General features: G+C 46.8%; 1 protein-coding gene across 2 annotated transcripts in view; it reads right to left on the reverse strand.

The window, feature by feature from the left end:
• The window catches only part of LOC139407241 (A kinase (PRKA) anchor protein 12b), a 60,430-nt gene that overhangs the window by 8,470 nt on the left and 30,673 nt on the right, over window positions 1–21,287 (reverse strand). The window contains exon 1 of one of the 2 annotated variants that reach the window (XM_071150840.1): window positions 4,674–5,056. The exons of the other annotated variant lie outside the window; for it this stretch is intronic. Within the exon in view, the coding sequence (XP_071006941.1) occupies window positions 4,674–4,698 (25 nt within the window). The 5' untranslated portion in view covers window positions 4,699–5,056. Of the gene's footprint in view, window positions 1–4,673; window positions 5,057–21,287 lie in introns of those variants that run through there. 2 annotated transcript variants of the gene reach the window in all.

Raw genomic sequence — 21,287 nt, forward strand, 5'->3', positions numbered from 1 at the left:
AGATCCAATCCCAAAATAAAGAAAGCTTACAGGCAAGGGTGTACAGATGTAGGATCATAACTCTTTTGTTGCTGAGAATTTCTGCTTTGACATTTAAGACTTTATTTGCCCTCACAAAAAATGTATCAACCCCTATAAAAATGGCCATTAATTATAATCCACATAATTCACATTTCCTGTTGCTGCAGGATTAGCTAACTAATAAGCTAACTAGTCATGACTATTTTTAAAGATCCTACATCTATATTGCAAACCCCCCCCAGCTGTGTTGCTTTTTCCAAAACTATAGCTATCACCTCCTTATCCACTCTCATGCATCTACTGTAAGAACTAGTTTCTCTATTTGACAGAAAGAAGACGCAACTGTTGAAGTGACAGGTGAGAGAAACAGAACACACACACACACACACACACACACACACACACACACACACACACACACACACACACACACACACACACACACACACACACACACACACACACACACACACACACACACACTGCCTGACATTTCTGCCATATCTATCTGTGTTTTGACAGGAGTGGGTGGAGGTAGTGGGCTGGGGTTGGGCTTAGTTCACAGGCCATTTAGACTTCTGAGGCCTCTTTTCCTCTAGCATCCCACTACAGCAGGGGAAATCTCACATCTGTTGCTGGGAGTCTTTTCTCTGGGGGTCCTCAGCCTACCCTAGGGCTCTCAAAACAAATTCACAGCATTTTTTTTAGATACACACCAAGGCTGGGAGACAAACGCAGTCGTTTAACCAGGCAAACATGCTCATATTCTCATAGTGACCCACCCCTCTCTCCTCTGACTGACAGATAAAACCACTCACACCAGTATGTGCACCATGCACACGCACACATTTCCACACACATACACACATTTCCACACACACAATACACAGATAAAACAACAGTATGAGATTATACTTCAATATGAATAATTTTCCCTATGACAAATCTGATAATCCTATGTTTTTGGAGCCAACTAATTAATAGTCTTGCTCATAAATTTCTCTAAGAGAATGAAACAATGTGAGAAAAAAATGTAATATTGGAGTATAATGTGCACTATAGAAACATTAGCAGTGAAGATGATGCTCCTCTTGTCTTGTCCATGAATATGATACAGTTCTGGCATTTGGACAGAGTTTATCTCTCTAATCTGTTCACTTCCTGTTGTTACATTACAGCGGTGGAGCTTCACATGTTGGACTGACATTCCTGGAATATCACTGCTCTAAGAAAAAAGTTGCCTTCATTCATTGGCTAAAAAAACAATTTTGACCAACATAACCACGAGTATAAAAAAACATTCACCAAATTTCACATCAACTCAATCTAAATCTGTGTAATATACACTCTACTCATTTGGGGCTTTTGTGAGAGTGAGGCTTACAACATCTATTTTGGACATATGGGTTTGACGTGAGGAATGTGAGCTATGCGAGTCACCCGGAGTTAAATTATTTTAGAATGCTGTAAATATAAACTGGTCTACAGCAGCCATCCACTTCCCATTGAAAAATACTTTTTTTGTACCCAATACTTGGTTTCAGCTGTATGTGGTATATGTTACTATGGGCCTATCCCCCCACCCAACAAAGATATCCCTCTAACCTGAATTCCATCACACACAGCTAAATGAAGACTGCATTGTTTGTGTAATTTTTCTCTTTTTGGTCTTTGGCAAGGCTTTCTTGGGCTGTTCGTGCACACACAAAATGAAGTCTACGCCCCTTCGTCTGTCATTTGTCAACAGTAGAGATTCTTCAATAAAGTTGCTGTTGTCATTCAACGACAATACATATTTTTTTACTTGATAAATACACCAAACATCTTAGTACATTTGAGCGATTAAGATTTCCCCGGAAAAAAAACATCAAAACTAATGACTTTCTTAAATTTATTCTGGCTAAGGCGTCTCACGATGGACAAACAGAACTATTGTCGTTTTTTTTGTTTTTTTTCAAGCAAAGGTCTTTTAAAAAGAGAATGCGAGCACACTCGTTCGGTTCGCCTAACCGATTCCGGATAGGCGCCAGCCGAACCGAAGCCTGAGGGGGTGGGGGTTGAGGGGGGGCAGGGTTAAATAATGGGGTTTTAGATGGGAATGGGAGGGGGGGTTGGAGAGCTCTCTCTCACATAGCTGTTATTGTTAGGGCAGTTGTTACATTGTCATGCCATTCCATTGTTAGGGAATGTCAAGACCATAAACAACATGCAAACAAACCCAACCCCTGATGTAAGGCCCAAGTGATCCCAGAATTTGGAAATACAGTTTAGAGCTGTATCTCAGTCCTAAACCAATGTGTATAAGTGAATCGGTCAGCCATATGAATAAACATGTTTCTGTCCAAGACACAATTATACTGTGAAAAAGAGTCAATCCTTAGTGGGGCTGTACTAAGCCATGTGTATCTATGGCGATAATAAAACACAGGAACCATGATGATTTAACAGAGTACCGGCGTCTTCAGGTATGTTTGATCTTTGTTTTATGGCCAACTTTTTACAGGCATAGCACCATTAACAGGGTCGCTCCTACGGCTGGTTAGGGAAGAGGGGAAAGAGGAGTCAGGGGTTATTAGACTACAGAGGGTGAGGATAAGGGGGAGGGTACATGAAAAGGTGGAATGAGTGAGGGTCAGTTCTGACTGGTACCAGAGGAAAGTGAGGGCCCGGGGCTAGGAGTAGGCGGGGGTGAGTGTAGACGGGTGAGGAGAGAGACAATGGGGTGAGGGTAGAGGAGGAGAGAGAAGAGGGGGTGAGGGTAGAATGATGCCTGAGGGCCCAGTCAGAGGGTGTTACAGATCTCTGACACACTATCATAGTTTAAATGACTTATTATTTTAGCTAGCTGTGTGTGTGTGTGTTAAGACTATGCACAGATTAAATTCCATGTAAATCTATCATTATTCCCTAGCGTCTCCAAAGAGATGCGAAATTTGATAGTCTCTGTTGTGGCTGTAGTAGATATCTGGCTCTTTGTGTGTAAATGGGGGTTGTTGGGATGCTTGGGGGCGTTTCCATCTCCACTCATGCTGGAGTGGCGGCTTTTGGGGGAGGTGGTGTCAGTTGGGTGGCGTCCTGCTATTCTATCCAGACAGTATTTGCAAACTTTGCCAAACAAACATATGCAAATCCCTGCTCTAATTACTGTAGTCTGCTGTGGGAAACAAAGTGAACAAAAAGAGTCAGTTAAACAGAGAGAACCCCCATGAAGTCTGGCCCAGCCTACCCCTCCCCTCCTCCATCTCTTCTCCTCTCTCCCCCACTGTTATAGGTGTGGCTCCACTGTCTCGGAGGGCTTCTCTCCAGCCGCTAGAGGTCACAATCAGCACTGGGGAGCAAACAACCGTTATCCAACCATTTGGCCTCTTCTATTATCTGATCCATCTAAAGACAACAGTTTATGACTATATATGAGCTCACACCCTAAGCATACAACCCAACTAATCCTATATAGTCCATTAGTTACACTTAGAAATAGAGAGCAGGCATATCACTATATAAGCACTGGTTATTTCTGGCATTCCCTATTCTGATGCAGAGAAAGCCAACTTCTACTCTCACACATAAAGCAGAGAATAGCAACCAAGCCCCTTTAAACTATCACTTTGAGTTACAAAGGTTAAAGAATATCTCTCTCTCTCTCTCGCTGCATAATCAATCCCATACGTCCCCTACCCTTCCCACCCCTCCCTACCCATTCTCAGTGGCCAAGCAGTATCACCCCACTGGGAGAAGAGATCCATTTTAAACTAATTGAAATACTTACCAAGAATGAGGGTGTGCAGGGCTGGGACTCTAAGAACCAGATGAGACCTTGGCTTAAAACTGGCTTTGAAGCATTTGAACATAAATATAATCAAATAATTATACCTGGCAGTTGTCGAAGTGCGAAATTGCTGTTTCATGGTGGAAGCTACTAGGCAGTTGTAATGATCTATGGAATGTATACATTAGGAGGTTCAGGGAAGAAGGGCTGGCAGAGCTAGAGTATCGTATACCATGACTGGTCTTGGCTACAACTGTAGTAGAGTTACATCAGCGAGAGGGGAAGACGCTCTCTAAGAATTACCCACAGCCCAGTCACCAATCTGAAACAGATACCAATACCAATCTAACGTCATGAGAGATAAATGGATATACCCAACGTATCTGAGTGAGCCAGGTTCACCAAGTATTTGCATACTTCCAAAGCACACAATGTTGGGAAAAAAAATATACAAACTCAACAATGGTGCTTTTTTTTATCCCAAACATAAGAGTTGAAATCAAAGTCTGGGACCATGTAGTTAGTTAAAGAGACCAGGCGAGGACAGCCTCAACCCACAATACCAACCACACCCTCAAGACAGCAATGCCCCTGGCTACACTTGGTCGCCTAAGGAGAAACTAGGGTTTAACCCCTTCATGTTATGCTGATTACATTACTAAATAACTATCTGGAAGGGATTGTACGTTATACCACTACTTAAACAGCATGGAGTCTCCCTAATAGAAACTAAAAAGATAATTAAAGTTACTCAGTCATCATCATATCTGTCAATTGGGATGACGTTACATCAAATTAAAGTAAGTTAAACAACATTATGCTCAACTTCTCAATGACATTTGACACAGTGAGATCATAACTGAACAGGAAATACTTTTAATCTTACCTGTGAGAGTTATCGTTCCAAGCATTTGTAAAACTTATTTTATAATTATTTTTACAAAAATAGTAAATAAAAAATACTCTTTAAGAACTGCGGTTGTAAAAAAAAAACGTTGACGTTTATCTCTCTTTCTTTCTCTCACACACAGTAAAGTCTGTGGGGTTTTAGTTTCTAACACGGTTCCCTCCTAAGTCTGGGGGCAGGAGCAGTCTCTCTTCTCTAGAGCGTCTCTGTTAGTCTGAAGGTAGAAGCTAGAGCTACACACACATTTCAACAGATGCTCCTGACCGACACACATGTCATGTAAGGACCACCCCCATCTCCCCTTCCTCCCCCTTGCTCTCTTTTCTTCAGCTGTTCTGAATGATTTAGCCTTTTCCTCCTCTCTCCTCCCCTGTCTCCCTTCAGCGCCCATCCAGAATGACAGTGCTTGTCATGTGATCTTTCAGGAAAGCGTCCCCCCCCCCCCAGCCTCTCCTCTCTCCCCCGTTACACCCCCCTCCTCCCCACCTCATTGTGTGTGTTAAGACCCCATGCAGCCTGGAAGTCCTGCTTAGGTAAGGAGTGTAAGGGGAGAGGGGTATAGGGGAGTGTAGCTCTGGGTAATGCCTTATTAAAGACAGATCTTTTGGGGAGGGGGTCTTTCTACAACACCCCTCACCCCTTTCTTCCCCATTCAGTCTCTCCCCTTGCACTTAATACACAGTTCCCCCAGACTTTAGAAAAGCAAATGGAAATGCGTCTGAGGCCCCTCTCTTTTCACTCCCTCCCTTCCTCTGGAGAGTCGACATCTCACTGCTCAATATCTATGTCACCAGTCATGAAGGAATGTTGACAGAGTCATGCCGCTAAGGCAGTTCAGAGGCCTCAAACTCTTTGGAGTTCCTTGCGAAAGCAGGTTACTATATTAGCAATGGAAGTAAGTCGTATGGAGTCAATGAGCCTTAACAACAACTTAAAGACACCAGCACCACAAATATACGTCATTACTGATCCACACACTTCCAAACAATGACCATGAATGCAGTCCATTTGAGGTTGTTTCAGCCAGTTTGTTTAGAGGAACTAAATCATTCGGGAGGTGGACCACAAGTTGCTGCCTGTCCCTATGAATGTTAATGGCCCATTCTCATTAAAGGCAAATAGGCAACGCAGAGTAGACCATCTAATTCAGCTTTTGTCTGGACACTTTGAGAAATGCTGCTAATTCTTCAGGTAAATACCGCATATCAGATTCCTCAAACCTCTACATTGACCTGGCGGAATGTGTGAATTCCATGTGGAATGTTCCCAAATGGGAGTTAACGTCTCTAATCAAGTAGTGTCTGGATCGAACACACACACACACACACACACACACACACACACACACACACACACACACACACACACACACACACACACACACACACACACACACACACACACACACACACACACACACACACACACACACACACACACACACACACACACACACACACACACACACACACACACACACACACACACACACCCTTCATAAGCAATAATTAGCCAGAAACTAACAATAAAACAATCAATATTAAATATAAAATCTAACAATCAACATTAAATCAAGTATTGCTGTGTGATTTATTAGTGAGTGTATACTTTGAACTCAAAATCAGAGGCCCCACCCTTTTCTAATGCTACAAATAAGATGGTTAAGAGCAGTAAATCCAAACACTACATCCACAGACCAGACCTCAGACGTATCAGAGGAACAGAAAAGTTGTTGCGGTGCAAATACACACAGGGTCAAGTAGAAGACAGTGGAAAAAGTCCAACTCAATTCAGATTTTTTTTCCGCATCGTTCAACACTTCCTGTTAGTCATTCACTTGAGAAATAAATAAAATGAAGGAGAGAAATGGTTGCCATCCGAGATGAGAGGAACGCCGCAGGGAGGAGGGGGACACTGACCCTATCACAGATCTTTCTCTATTTCGGAGAGGTACAGGGATTGCCTTTCTCAGTGAAAATCACCTGAAGCCTGACTACTGTAACAATTTTCTTATAGTACTTTAACTGAAGTACAAGAGCAAAAGTGTCCTGAATAGATGTTATATAAAAGTCATTGTGTCGTTTTTTTTACACAATCATAAACATACTTGCTAATGTAGTTAAAGAGGAGTCTCTCAATGAATGAGGTTACCATTGAGTAACTAGAGTTTACACACAGCTATACCCACGGTTATTAAATCGGTGGTACCAACATTCATTCACCACGAATGTGGCTGTGATGACACACCACTGTGGCCCTCAGTTATTACAGTGACTAAGTAGAAAGTGTGTATGTCTGTCAACACCCTGCTGTACTGTATTACTACGGTATGATAGTGGTGTTAATATGCTGAGTGGACAGTGAGTCAGGGAGAGAGGAATGTTACTATGTGTGATGATGAGAAGAATGCCTCGGGTGGGGCGGCTCGTCCTCTACCTCTTTCCTTTCCCCCGGTACGGACCGGTACTTCCGCTCTTTGTGTGATTCACCATCACCATCACATTCCTCGACTTCCATACATACTCAACCACTCACACAATCACGCATAGATGAATTGGATAGAGTTTAGTGTAATATAGCGTAGAATAAAGAATCCATTCAATGACATTCCATAGCATAGCCATTTTATTATGTTGTCTAGATGACTGAGTTGTTTGGAGTAGGAAGATGAAAACACGAAGCCTGTGGGTTTAGCCCTCCTCAGAATGACGATATGTGTTGTGTTTACTGGGCAAAAGCGTCAATATAATGACCATATCATTACAATAAGCCTATGAAATGTTCATAGCATTGCTACAACAAATCACATGAAATACTAGTTATATAACTACTGTTGAAGCAATGGCATGTAATTGCTGAGCCGTAGATCACCAGAACATAGATATTTTGGCTCCACCAAGGCTGATACCAGTGACAACCCATGTGGTGTCTCTCTTGTGTGTTTTGTCCTATATTTGAATGACATGTTTTATTTTTAATCCCGGCCCCTGTCCCCACAGGAGGCCTTTTGGAAAGGCCGTCATTTTAAATATAATCTTGTTATTAACCGACTTGCCTAGTTAAATAAAGGTTAAATAATAAATAAACAACCAGGTCTTAAATGCCTCCTCCAGTCTCCTTTTCACATCATGTAACACCTGGTTTACTTAACAAACTACATCTCAATAGTTGGTACAGGTCAGACAAGACATGGCACAAGGAGGGGGGGTGTTCCTCTTTTGTTCTCTATTGCTACTCTATTGTTCCTCAAGCAAGGGGGAGACTGATGACATCACATTTGACCATCAGACCAACTCCTTGACTGCCCTACTCCGCAGTTGTGTCTAAAAAACACTATTTTGCGTAAAACATATATATTTTGACCCTTTAGTGTGTGTACTTTACTGTAATTATACTTTGAATATCGCTTTTCAACAGTAAAAGTTTTTTTTGAAATTACTGGAGGACATCATGAAGTTAATGGTGAAATGTTGAGGTAGGGACTTTAACACAAGAGGGTAGGGAGATGGGGTTGGGTGGAGAGAGGCTTAGAGCCATACAGTGTTACATCACGGCAGGGTCGCCACACCCCTTCTTTCTACTCTACTAATTCCTGGAGCCGGACCGGGAGGATGATGTTGAAATAATTGGAGGAAAAGGAAATGTGGGCTGTGTGAACGTATCTGCCCCAGATCTGAGAAGCTGATTCTCTCTGCAGTCTACATCACCTCCTTTCCTCTTCTCTTTTATCTTTCTGTATCTACTTTTAACACAATGTGTCTTTCCTGTATCTAGATCTATCCATCTCACTGAAATGTTCTTTAATCCATCTCTTCTTCCCTCTTTTCCTCTCCCCCTCTCCTCCCCTTTGTGTGTGAGCCAGGGGGACGGATAACAATGCCGAACAGGAAACCCAGTCGATCCTTGACATCACCTCTTCCTTTTCCACTGCCTGTTTCCTCGAGTCACAATTCTCCGCTCTACACATTCTGTCCCATAACCCTGACGCCACCTCACTTCTGGTAACAATCGAGAGTGACTGCATGTGTACTGTATGTGTGGGTTATGGGAAAAAGGGTGTGACACAGCTGTCCCATGAGCTATACTCTGTCACGGTAATGACGTCTTGATTTTGGGGCATATCAGAACCATCTTCTCGCCTTGTTTAGCAGTGAACAATAGTTTGGTTTATTGGAACAGTCGAAGCTCAACTTCTTTGCAGAGATGGATGGAGGGAGTTGGTACCATACAATCAAACAGGCAAGCAGGGTTGGGTTTTCTCCAGCATTATGACATCATCAGACACAACTCTAAGCAATCTGACAGTCTCAGGACTTGACTTACTGGACTTATTCAGTTGAACTCCTAGTTGACAGTCTCAGGAGTATTCATAACTACTTATGCCTGACTATGTCTCTATTGAAGTTTCTTTAAAAAATGTGTGTACTTTTAACCCTTTTTTTCGTGATATCTAAGAGGTAGTTACAGTCTTGTCCCATCGCTGCAACTCCCGTACGGACTCGGGAGAGGCGAAGGTCGAGGGCCATGCGTCGTCCGAAACACGACCCAGCCAAGCCACACTGCTTCTTGACACACTGCTCGCTTAACCCGGAAGCCGGCCGCACCAATGTGTCAGAGGAAACACTGTAAAGCTGGCGACCGTAGTCAGCGTGCATGCACCCAGCCCGCCACAAGGAGTCACTAGAGCGCGATGGGACAAGGATATCCCGGCTCGCCAAACTCTCCCCTAACCTCTGACAAAGCTGGGCCAGTTGTGCGCCACCTCATGGGCCTCCCGGTTGCAGCCACTCGGGAGGCTCTCTATTGAACTTTCTCTGTAATGATAAGACATCTGGGCTCGGTCAACATACTTTCATTGTAATGAATCATCTCCAATTGACCTCCCTGTTACAGAATTAGCAGTACATTGTACAAACGACTCCAGAGAACCGGTGTCCTCCATAATAAAAGGTTTCTAAGAATCAGTCTTTAAATCAAGCTTTAGAAAATAATGCTAAATCCAATGGTTGAGATCAATGGACCTGTTATGCTTGACTTGGATTGTATTTCACTAAGCAAAATTCCACTCAACAAGTTAGTCTTACTAAATAAGTTAGTCTTACTAAATAAGTTAGTCTTACTAAACAAGTTAGCAACTCTGTTCGCGACTCAGTTGGATGTTTTGATGTATAGAAAACAGTGGGGCAAAAAAGTATTTAGTCAGCCACCAATTGTGCAAGTTCTCCCACTTAAAAAGATGAGAGAGGCCTGTAAAAAAATCACATTGTAGGATTTTTAATGAATTTATTTGCAAATGATGGTGGAAAATAAGTATTTTCCTTTCTGCCCCACTGTATACTGTGTGTGTTAAAGTTGTGTTTCTGTTCATATTGAACATTGTTAAGTATGTATCCCACCCAGACCGGTAGAACATGTGAAGAGGCCAGGGGTTTATGGGGTGTGGTGGGGTGGTCCTTTGCCCAGTCCCAAATCTCTTTCAGACACCCTGAAAGTGCTCCATTCCTGGATGCAAAGAGAACCATTCTCCATCTCCTTTCTGACATCTCTCTCTTTGGGCACTTTACCATTCTCACTCTACTGTCTGCTTTCTGTGCCCGAGTTAGTGATTGAGAGAGGGAGGTAAGAGCAAGAGAAGGGGAGGTTAGAGGGAAAGAGGGGGAGGTAAGAGCAAGAGAAGGGGAGGTTAGAGGGAGAGAGGGGCAGGTAAGAGCAAGAGAAGGGGAGGTTAGAGGGGAAGAGGGGGAGGTAAGAGCAAGAGAAGGGGAGGTTAGAGGGAAAGAGGGGGAGGTTAGAGGGAGAGAGAGGGAGGTTAGAGGGAGAGAGAGGGAGGTTAGAGGGAGAGGGAGGGAGGTTAGAGGGAGAGAGGGGGAGGTAAGAGCAAGAGAAGGGGAGGTTAGAGGGAAAGAGGGGGAGGTAAGAGCAAGAGAATGGGAGGTTAGAGGGAAAGAGGGGGAGGTTAGAGGGAGAGAGAGGGAGGTTAGAGGGAGAGAGAGGGAGGTTAGAGGGAGATAGAGGGAGGTTATAGGGAGAGAGGGGGAGGTAAGAGCAAGAGAAGGGGAGGTTAGATGGAAAGAGGGGGAGGTAAGAGCAAGAGACGAGGAGGTTAGAGGGAAAGAGGGGGAGGTTAGAGGGAGAGAGAGGGAGGTTAGAGGGAGAGAGAGGGAGGTTAGAGGGAGAGGGAGGGAGGTTAGAGGAAGAGAGAGGGAGGTTAGAGGGAGAGAGGGGGAGGTTAGAGGGAGAGAGGGGGAGGTTAGAGGGAGAGAGGGGGAGGTTAGAGGGAGAGAGAGGGAGGTTAGAGGGAGAGAGGGGGAGGTTAGAGGGAGAGAGGGGGAGGTTAGAGGGAGAGAGAGGGAGGTTAGAGGGAAAGAGAGAGAGGTTAGAGGGAGAGAGATGGAGGTTAGAGGGAGAGAGGGGGAGGTTAGAGGGAGAGAGAGGGAGGTTAGAGGGAGAGAGAGGGAGGTTAGAGGGAGAGACGGGGAGGTTAGAGGGAGAGAGGGGGAGGTTAGAGGGAGAGAGAGGGAGGTTAGTGGGAGAGAGAGGGAGGTTAGAGGGAGAGAGAGGGAGGTTAGAGGGAGAGAGGGGGAGGAGAGAGGGGGAGGTTAGAGAGAGAGAGGGGGAGATTAGAGGGAGAGAGGGGAGGTTAGACGGAGAGACAACGAGGTTAGGGGGAGAGAGGGGGAGGTTAGAGGGAGAGAGAGGGGGGTTAGAGGGAGAGACAACGAGGTTAGGGGGAGAGAGGGGGAGGTTAGAGGGAGAGAGGGGGAGGTTAGAGGGAGAGAGAGGGAGGTTAGAGCGAGAGAGGGGGAGGTTAGAGGGAGTGAGGGGGAGTTTATAGGGAGAAAAGGGGAGGTTATAGGGAGAGAGGGGGAGGTTAGAGGGAGAGAGGGAGAGCTTAGAGGGAGAGAGGGGGAGTTAGAGGGAGAGACGGTGAGGTTAGGGGGAGAGAGGGAGAGGTTAGAGGGAGAGAGGGGAAGGTTAGAGGTTTGAGGAAGAGAGGGGGAGGTTAGAGGTTTGAGGAAGAGAGGGGGGGTTAGGGGGAGAGAGCGAGAGAGGGAGAGGTTAGAGGGAGAGAGGGAGAGGTTAGAGGTTTGAGGAAGAGAGGGGGAGGTTAGGGGGAGAGAGGGAGAGGTTAGAGGGAGAGGTTAGAGGGAGAGGGGGAGTTAGAGGGAGAGACGGTGAGGTTAGGGGGAGAGAGGGAGAGGTTATAGGGAGAGAGGGGGAGATTAGAGGGAGAGAGGGGGCGGTCTTTAAAAAAATGTGTTTCTTCCTCTGAAATACCACCGCCTGGTTTTGAGATCCTGGATGGTAGGGGGCTCAGCCCCAATGATGTACCTACTACCCTCTTTAGCGCCTTGTGGTCAGGTGCCTTGCAGTTGCCGTACCAAGCGCTGATGCAGCCAGTCAAGATGCTCTCAATGGTGCAGCTGTAGAACTTTATAAGGATCTGAGGGTCTATGCCAAATCTTTTCAGCCTCCTGAGGGAGAAGAGGCGCTGTCGTGCCCTCTTCACAGTTGTGTGGGTGTGTGGGGACCATGTTAATTACTTAGTGATGTGGACACCGAGGCTCCAGTACAGTCCCGTCGATGTGGATGGGGGCGTGCTAGCCCCTCCGTTTCCTGTAGTCCACGATCAGCTCCTTTGCCTTGCTGACGTTGAGGAAGAGGTTGTTGTATTGGCATCGCACTGCCAGGTCTCTGACCTCCTCCCTTTAGGCTGCCTCGTCTTCGTCGGTGATCAGTCCTACCACCGCCGTGTTGTCAGCAAACTTAATGATGGTGTTGGAGTTGTGCTTGGCCACGCAGTAGAGGGTGAACAGGGAGTACAACTGGGGACTAAACACACACCCCTGAGGGCCCCCCCCCCCCCCCGTGTTGATGGTCAGCGTGGCGGATGTATTGTTGCCTACCCTCACAGCCTGGGGGTGGCCTGTCAGTTAAATCAGATTCTTGATATGCCACATCTGTCAGGTGGATGGATTATCTTGGCAAAGGAAAAATGCTCACTAACAGGGATGCAACCATTTTTCACAAATAATATTTTTGTGACTATGGAACATTCCAAAATCATGGGCATTAATATGGACTTGGTCCCCCCTTTGCTGCTATAACAGCCTCCACTCTTCTGGGAAGGCTTTCCACTAGATGTTGGAACATTGCTGCGGGGACTTTCTTCCATTCAGCCACAAAAGCATCAGTGATGTTGGGCGATTAGGCCTGCTCGCAGTCAGCGATCCAATTCATGGCTCTGTGCAGGCCAGTCAAATTCTTCCACGCCGATCTTGACTAATCATTTCTAATCATATCCCTACCGGCCAAACCCTCCCTAACCTGGACGACGCTAGGTCAATTGTGTGTCGCCCTACGGACCTCCCGTTCACGACAGACCCTGGGCACGAACCCAGAGTCTCTGGTGGCACAGCTAGCGCTGCGATGCAGTGCCCTAGACCACTGCGCCACCCAGGAGGCCGGCCTTCTGTAAACTTGACGCAAAGTTGGAAGCACAGAATCGTCTAGAATGTCATTGTATGCTGTAGCGTTAAGATTTCCCTTCATTGGAACTAACGGGCCTAGCTCGAACCATGAACAACAGCCCAGACCATTATTCCTCCTCTACCAAACTTTACAGTTGGCACTATGCATTGGGGCAGGTAGCGTTCTCCTGGCATCCGCCAAACCCAGATTAGTCCGTCAGACTGCCAGATGGTGAAGCATGATTCATCACTCCAGAGAACGTTTCCCCTGCTCCAGAGTCCAATGGCTGCGAGCTTTACACCACTCCAGCCAACGCTTGGCATTGCGCATGATGATTGATCTAAGGCTTGTGTGTGGCTGCTCAACCATAGAAACCCATTCCATGAAGCTCTCGATGAACAGTTCTTGTACTGACATTGCTTCCAGAGGCACTTTGGAACTTAGTGTTGTGATGTGAGTGTTGCAACCGAGGAAAGAAGATTTTTACGTGTTACGCACTTCAGCACTCTGCGGTCCCGTTCTGTGAGCTTGTGTGGCCTACCACTTCGCGGTTGAGCCAATGTTGTAGACGTTTCCACTTCACAATAGCAGCACTTACAGTTGACCGGGGCAGCTCTAGCAGGGCAGAAATTTGACAAACTGACTTTCTGGAAAGGTGTCATCCTATGACGATGCCACATTGAAAGTCACTGAAGTCTTCAGTCAGGTCCTTCTACTGCCAATGTTTGTCTATGGAGATTGCATGGCTGTGTGCTCAATTTTAGACACCTGGCAGCAATGGCTGTGGCTGAAATAGCTGAACGCACTAATTTGAATGGGTGTCCACATACTTTTGTATATATAGTGTATTTTAAATGGGATTGAAAATTGTACCATCGATATTTCGAAATACCCCAGCATAGGATATAAATGGTATATCTCCTAAACCTAATCTACAGTTTTGTAGTCTCTATTTGCACAGGTGACATGCTGGTAAAAATTTCAGTTCAGCTATGAAAGATGAAAACTCTCTTGTTAAATACTGTAATAAGGTCTACAGCTTATCACGAGGTATTCAAACTCAGGTGAGCAAAAACTCAAGACTTCCTTAACATTAGAGATCGCGCACCAACTGTTTTTAACAAAGAGACACAGCCCTCCTCCCTTCGTCTTACCTGAGTCTGCCGTCTGGTCTTGATCATGCATAGAAAAACCAGCAAGATGTACAGTTGAAGTCAGAAGTTTACATACACCTTAGCCAAATACATTTAAACTCAGTTTTTCACAATTTCTGACATTTAATCAGGGTACAAATTCCCTGTCTTAGGTCAGTTAGGATGACCACTTTATTTTAAGAATGTGAAATGTCAGAATAATAGTAGAGAGAATAATTTATTTCAGCTTTTATTTCTTTCATCACATTCCCAGTGGGTCAGAAGTTTACATACACTCGATTAGTATTTGCTAGCATTGCCTTTAAATTGTTTTACTTGGGTCAAACGTTTTAGGTAGCCTTCCACAAGCTTCCCACAATAACTTGGGTGAAATTTGGCCCATTCCTCCTGGCAGAGTTGCTGTAACTGAGTCAGGTTTGTAGGCCTCCTTGGTCGCACACACTTTTTCAGTTCTGCCCACACATTTTCTATAGGATTGAGGTCAGGGCTTTGTGATGGCCACTCCAATACCTTGACTTTGTTGTCCTTAAGCCATTTTGTCACAACGTTGGAAGTATGCTTGGGGTCATTGTCCATTTGGAAGACCCATTTGCGACCAAGCTTCAACTTTCTGACTGATGTCTTGAAATGTTGCTTCAATATATCCACATAATTTTCCTTCCCTCATGATGCCATCTATTTTGTGAAGTGCACCAGTCCCTCCTGCAGCAAAGCACCCCCACAACATGATGCTGCCACCCCCGTGATTCATGGTTGGGATGGTGTTCTTCGACTTGCAAGCCTCCCCTTTTTCGTTCCAAACATAACGATGGTCATTATGGCCAAACAGTTGTATTTTTGTTTCATCAGACCAGAGGACATTTCTCCAAAAAGTACGATCTTTGTCCCCATGTGGAGTTGCAAACCGTAGTCTGGCTTTTTTATGACGGTTTTGGAGCAGTGGCTTCTTCCTTGCTGAGCGGCCTTTCAGGTTATGTCGATATAGGACTCGTTTTACTGTGGATATAGATACTTTTGTACCTGTTTCCTCCAGCATCTTCACAAGGTCCTTTGCTGTTGTTCTGGTATTGATTTGCACTTTTCGCACCAAAGTACTTTCATCTCTAGGAGACAGAACGCGTCTCTTTCCTGAGCGGTATGACGGCTACGTGGTCCCATGGTGTTTATACTTGCGTACTATTGTTTGTACAGATGAACGTGGTACCTTCAGGCATTTGGAAATTGCTCTCAAGGATGAACCAGACCTGTGGAGGTCTACAATTTTCTTTTCTGAGGTCTTGGCTGATTTATTTTGATTTTCCCATGATGTCAAACAAAGAGGCACTGAGTTTGAAGGTAGGCCTTGAAATACATCCACAGGTACACCACCAATTGACTCAAATGATGTCACGCTCTGACCTTTATTTCCTTTGTTTTGTATTTATTTAGTATGGTCAGGGCGTGAGTTGGGTGGGCAGTCTGTTTGATTTTCTATGATTTGGGGATTTCTATGTTTCGGCCTACTATGGTTCTCAATCAGAGGCAGGTGTCATTAGTTGTCTCTGATTGAGAATCATACTTAGGTAGCCTGGGTTGCACTGTTTGTTTGTGGGTGATTGTCTATGTTAGTGGCTTGTGTCAGCACAGGTCTCATTTGTAGCGTCACGGTCGTCATTGGTTTATTGTTTTTGTATTGTGTTGCAGTGTTCAGTGTTTTCTTTATTAAAATTCACTATGAACACATACCACGCCGCATTTTGGTCCTCTGATCCTTCTCGCCTCTCATATTCAGATGAAGAGGAGGAAGACCGTGACAGATTTACCCACCAACCAAGGACCAAGCGGCGTGGTAAAAGACAGCGACGACAGCAGCAGCAGCAGCAACAACAGCGGCCGGCATCACAGGACTCCTGAACATGGGAGGAGATACTGAACGGAGAGGGACCCTGGGCACAGGCTGGGGAATATCGCCGCCCCAAAGCAGAGCTGGAGGCAGCGAAAGCTGAGCGGCGGCGATATGAGGAGGCAGCACGGCAGTGCGACAGGTACGAGATGCAGACCCCCAATTTTTTGGGGGGGGCACACGAGGTGTGGAGCTAAGCCAGGTAGCCGACCTGAGCTCACTCCTCGTACTTATTATAAGCAGCGCGTTACTGGTCAGGCACCGTGTCATGCGATTAAGTGCACGGGGTCGCCAGTACGTGTCCATAGCCCGGTGCGCTATAGGACAGCCCCCCGAGAGTGTCATGCGAGCGCGGGCATCGAGCCAGGGCGTATGGTGCCTGCTCTGCGGGTCTGGTCGCCGGTACGCAGTTTTGGTCCAGGGTATCCTGCGCCGGCTCTGCGTGCTGTGTCTCCGGGGCGCTGGGAGGGTACAGTGCGTCCTCTGCCTGCGCTCCGCTCATGCCGGGAAAATGTGGGAGTGGAGCCTAAGGGAGAGGTGCGTGTAGTAAGCACTAGATCTCCCGTGCTTACCCACAGCCCGGTTCAACCTGTGCCTGCACTCTGGAGGGTCCGGGCTAGAGTAGTTGTCCAGCCTCAGGAAGTGGTGCCAAGGTTGCGCACCAGAGCTCCAGTGCTCCCCCACAGCCCGGTCCTTCAGGTGCCTCCTCCTAACACCAAGCCTCTTGAAGGTCTCCCCAGCCTGGTGGTTCCTGTGACAGCCCCACGCACCAGGCTGTCTCTCTGTCTCCTCCCTGCAGGTGGTCCTGTCTGTCCGGCGCTGCTGCCGGAGTCTCCCGCCTGCCCGGCGCTGCTGCCGGAGTCTCCCGCCTGTCCGGCGCTGCTGCCGGAGTCTCCCGCCTGTCCGGCGCTGCTGCCGGAGTCTGAGGCGCCAGAGCCCCTCAGCCCAGAGGCGCCAGAGCCCCTCAGCCCAGAGGCGCCAGAGCTGCCGCTCCTCTGTCCCGAGCTGCCGCCCTTCTGTCCCGAGCTGCCGCCCCTCTGTCCCGAGCTGCCGCCCCTCTGTCCCGAGCTGCCCCCCCTCTGTCCCGAGCTGCCCCTCTGTCCATTGAGAAGAGTTGCCATGGTTAGGAAGCCACGGAGGCGGACAATGAGGCGGACTAAGACAATGGTGAAGTGGGGTCCGCGTCCCGCGCCAGAGCCGCCACCGCGGACAGACACCCACCCAGACCCTCCCCTATAGGTTAAGGTTTTGCGGCCGGAGTCCGCACCTTTGGGGGGGGGGGGGGGGGGGGGGGTACTGTCACTTTCGGACCTTTATTTCCTTTGTTTTGTATTTATTTAGTATGGTCAGGGCGTGAGTTGGGTGGGCAGTCTATGTTTGATTTTCTATGATTTGGGGATTTCTATGTTTCGGCCTAGTATGGTTCTCAATCAGAGGCAGGTGTCATTAGTTGTCTCTGATTGAGAATCATACTTAGGTAGCCTGGGTTGCACTGTTTGTTTGTGGGTGATTGTCTATGTTAGTGGCTTGTGTCAGCACAGGTCTCATTTGTAGCTTCACGGTCGTCATTGGTTTATTGTTTTTGTATAGTGTTGCAGTGTTCAGTGTTTTCTTTATTAAAATTCACTATGAACACATACCACGCCGCATTTTGGTCCTCTGATCCTTCTCGCCTTTCCTCTTCAGATGAAGAGGAGGAAGACCGTTACAAATGATGTCACACCCTGACCATAGTTTGCTTTGTATGTTTGTATGATTTGTTTGGTCAGGTTGTGATATGAGTGGGCATTCTATGTTGTGTGTACCACACGGGACTGTTTTCGGGTTTTCACATTTATTGTCTTGTAGTTTGTTCATGTATAGTTTTTCTTATTAAAAAAACATCAACCACGCTGCGTATTGGTCCGCCTCTCCTTCGACGGAAGAATCCCGTTACAGAATCACCCACCACAACAGGACCAAGCGGCGTGGTAACAGGCAGCGGCAGCAGGAGCAGTGTGAGGAGTACTGGACATGGGAGGATGAGTTGGATGGAAAAGGACCCTGGGCACAGCCTGGAGAATATCGCCGCCCCAAAGAAGAGCTGGAGGCGGCGAAGGCGGTGAGGCGCTGGTATAAGGAGGCAGCACGGCAGCGTGGATGGAAGCCCGAGAGTCAGCCCCAAAAATGTATTGGGAGGGGGCACACAGGAAGTGTGGCGAAGCCAGGTAGGAGACCTGCGCCAACTTCCTGTGTTTACCGGGGGGCTGGAGAGACCGGGCAGGCACCGTGTTATGCTGTGAAGCGCACGGTGTCCCCAGTGCGGGTGCATAGCCCGGTGCGGTACATACCAGCTCCTCGTATCGGCCGGGCTAGAGTGGACATCGAGCCAAGTGCCATGAAGCCGGCTCTACGCATCTGGTCTCCAGTGCGTCTCCTTGGGCCGGCTTACATGGCACCAGCCTTGCGCATCGCCTGCATAGCCCAGTGCGGGCTATTCCACCTCGCCGCACTGGCAGGGCGACCGGGAGCACCAGTGCGCCTGCACGGTCCGGTCTATCCGGTACCACCTCCACGCACCAGCCCTCCAGCCCCCACAAATTACTTGTGTCATGCACAAAGTAGATTTCCTAACCGACTTGCCAAAACTATAGTTTGTTAACAAGAAATGTGTTGAGTGGTTGAAAAACGAGTTTTAATGACACCAACCTAAGTGTATGTAAACTTCCGACTTCAACTGCATATTCATGTCTTCGTTAAGCCACGACTCTGAGAAACATAGGATATCATAGTTTTTCAGGTCCTGTTGACAGAATAGTCTTGAACGGAGCTCCTCCAGTTTGTTCTCCTGTGACTACACGATCGTCAACAGAGCAGAGGGCAATGGCGGTGTATTTGTTCGCTGACATAGTCTTGTCAAAATGCCGCTCGCCTGCCTCTCTTTCGCAGCCTCTTCCTCTTTCGAGTCCCGGATATCCGGGCCTGAACTGGAGTAAGCAGATCGTCCAGAGAAGAAATGTTAATCCAAAATTTGAGGTTAGTGAACGTTGTTCTGATGTCCAGAAGCTGTTTTCTGTCATAGGAAATGATGTCGGACACATTATGTTTTAAAAAGCTGTAAGATCAGCGTAACAAAGCACAAAAAATAGCCGAACTGGTCAGCCCTGTAAGCTGCTATCCAATGAACACCATTTTAAATCAGCTTAGGGCTAGGGAGGGTGGTTAGATAGGCTGCCCTGATGATGGGACAGATGAGAGAGGAGTGGTTTGGGAGACGATGAAGGGCTGGGGGGGTCTGAGAATAACTGGGGGGCCAATAGCCACAAGTGATGACTTCACTATATCTTAAAATGTCTAGAGGTCTCCAATGGATTTAAGCACACCGTCACATTCCAAAAGATTCTTCCTCTCTTTACATGCCCTTACCTTGCCGCCCACGGAATCCAGGCGTGGGTCTCTATATCTAAGCACTCTAGAACTGCCTTAATGTTGCTGGACCCCAGGAAGAGTAGCTGCTGCCTTTGGGATTCTTAATAAATACTAATACAAATGTTATGTGACAAATGACTGTGTAAAATGTACTGTGTAGATAAAGGGGTAATTCAGTTAAAGTCTGATGATCTCTGGGGATTTAAGAGCTGAACTGTTTGAACCCTGTATTCCTCACAGCTTCCTTTGAGCTCACTGGCTTTCTGTAGTAAGTCATCTTCATAACGGACATCTGTGAATATAGTGTTTGTACATATAATAGCACACAAACCAACACTGAATACTCATCCAAAATCATGCGTGCAAACAGATGTTGGTGGAACAAAAGCCACTTAACAGAAAATTCTCACAAAAATGAGTTCCATCAATTGGAAAATAAGTTAAACAAACTGGCAAAATAACAACAGGAAAAGGCTGGAGGCTGGCTTGCATGATTGCTGCTGTGTTAGCTAGTCGTAGTGTACAGGGAGTTTGGAGAGAGCAGGGGTTGTATTGGCAGAGGAGAAGCATTGCTAAAGCAAGGGCCGAGGGGAGAGGTCCCTTCCAGAGGGGTGATGGAACGTTCTGGCAACGCTACTAACATCCGTCCCACAGCACAGCAGCCGTTCCAGGCCATGTCTGACTGAGTCAATCCAGCTTGGAGGGGAACTACAGTTACACACTCAGCACAACACACACACGCACACATACACACACACACACACACACACACACACACACACTCGCAGTGCATACAACAAAACACACAGTGCGTACAACACACACATGCTAAGGCACACACACACACACACACACACACACACACACACACACACACACACACACACGCAGTGAATACAACAAAACACACAGTGCGTACAACACACACATGCTAAGGCACACACACACACACACACACACACACACATACACTGCCTGAAATTCCTGTACAAAGAGCACCCCTCCGACCCCCAGAATACTTCATATGTCCTCTTTAGCACAATGCCAGCCACCTGGGAGGAGAAGGTTTGACTCTGTCCAGTGAATTAGTCAGGCTTGATGTCATCCTCTGGGCCCTCACACAGACATCACACACTCTCACACACACACACTCTCACACACACACACGCACACACCAGACATCCCACTGTTCCCATGTATTACTGGGATTTATCAGTAAATGTTAAAATATGTCACACTTTCATAATAGGGTATCAACTTTAGCTTCGCTTTCTCTGTTTTCTGTCCTTTTGTCTCCCTAATTTTTTCCCCTATTTTCTCTCTCTCTCTCTCTCTCTCTCTCTCTCTCTCTCTGTCTCTCTCTCTCTGTCTCTCTCTCTCTGTCTCTGTCTCTGTCTCTCTCTGTCTCTCTCTCTCTCTCTCTCTCTCTGTCTCTGTCTCTCTCTCTCTGTCTCTGTCTCTGTCTCTCTCTCTCTCTCTCTCTATAGGACAAACAATGATTCATAACTCGGGACCCACCCATGATACCATTGTGTGGTGTGTAGGGGTGTGGTGGATTTGTCCCTCTCTCTCCTTCTTCCCTCGTCTCTCTGTCTCTCTGTCTCTCTTTCTCTCTCTATCTCTCTCTTGGTCTCTCTTTCTCTCCTAGAGAGCTATTTTGGCCTAGTCCTCCATAGC

Source organism: Oncorhynchus clarkii, chromosome 4 (genome assembly GCF_045791955.1).
Source record: "Oncorhynchus clarkii lewisi isolate Uvic-CL-2024 chromosome 4, UVic_Ocla_1.0, whole genome shotgun sequence".
In the NCBI taxonomy this organism is placed as follows: Eukaryota; Metazoa; Chordata; class Actinopteri; order Salmoniformes; family Salmonidae; genus Oncorhynchus; species Oncorhynchus clarkii.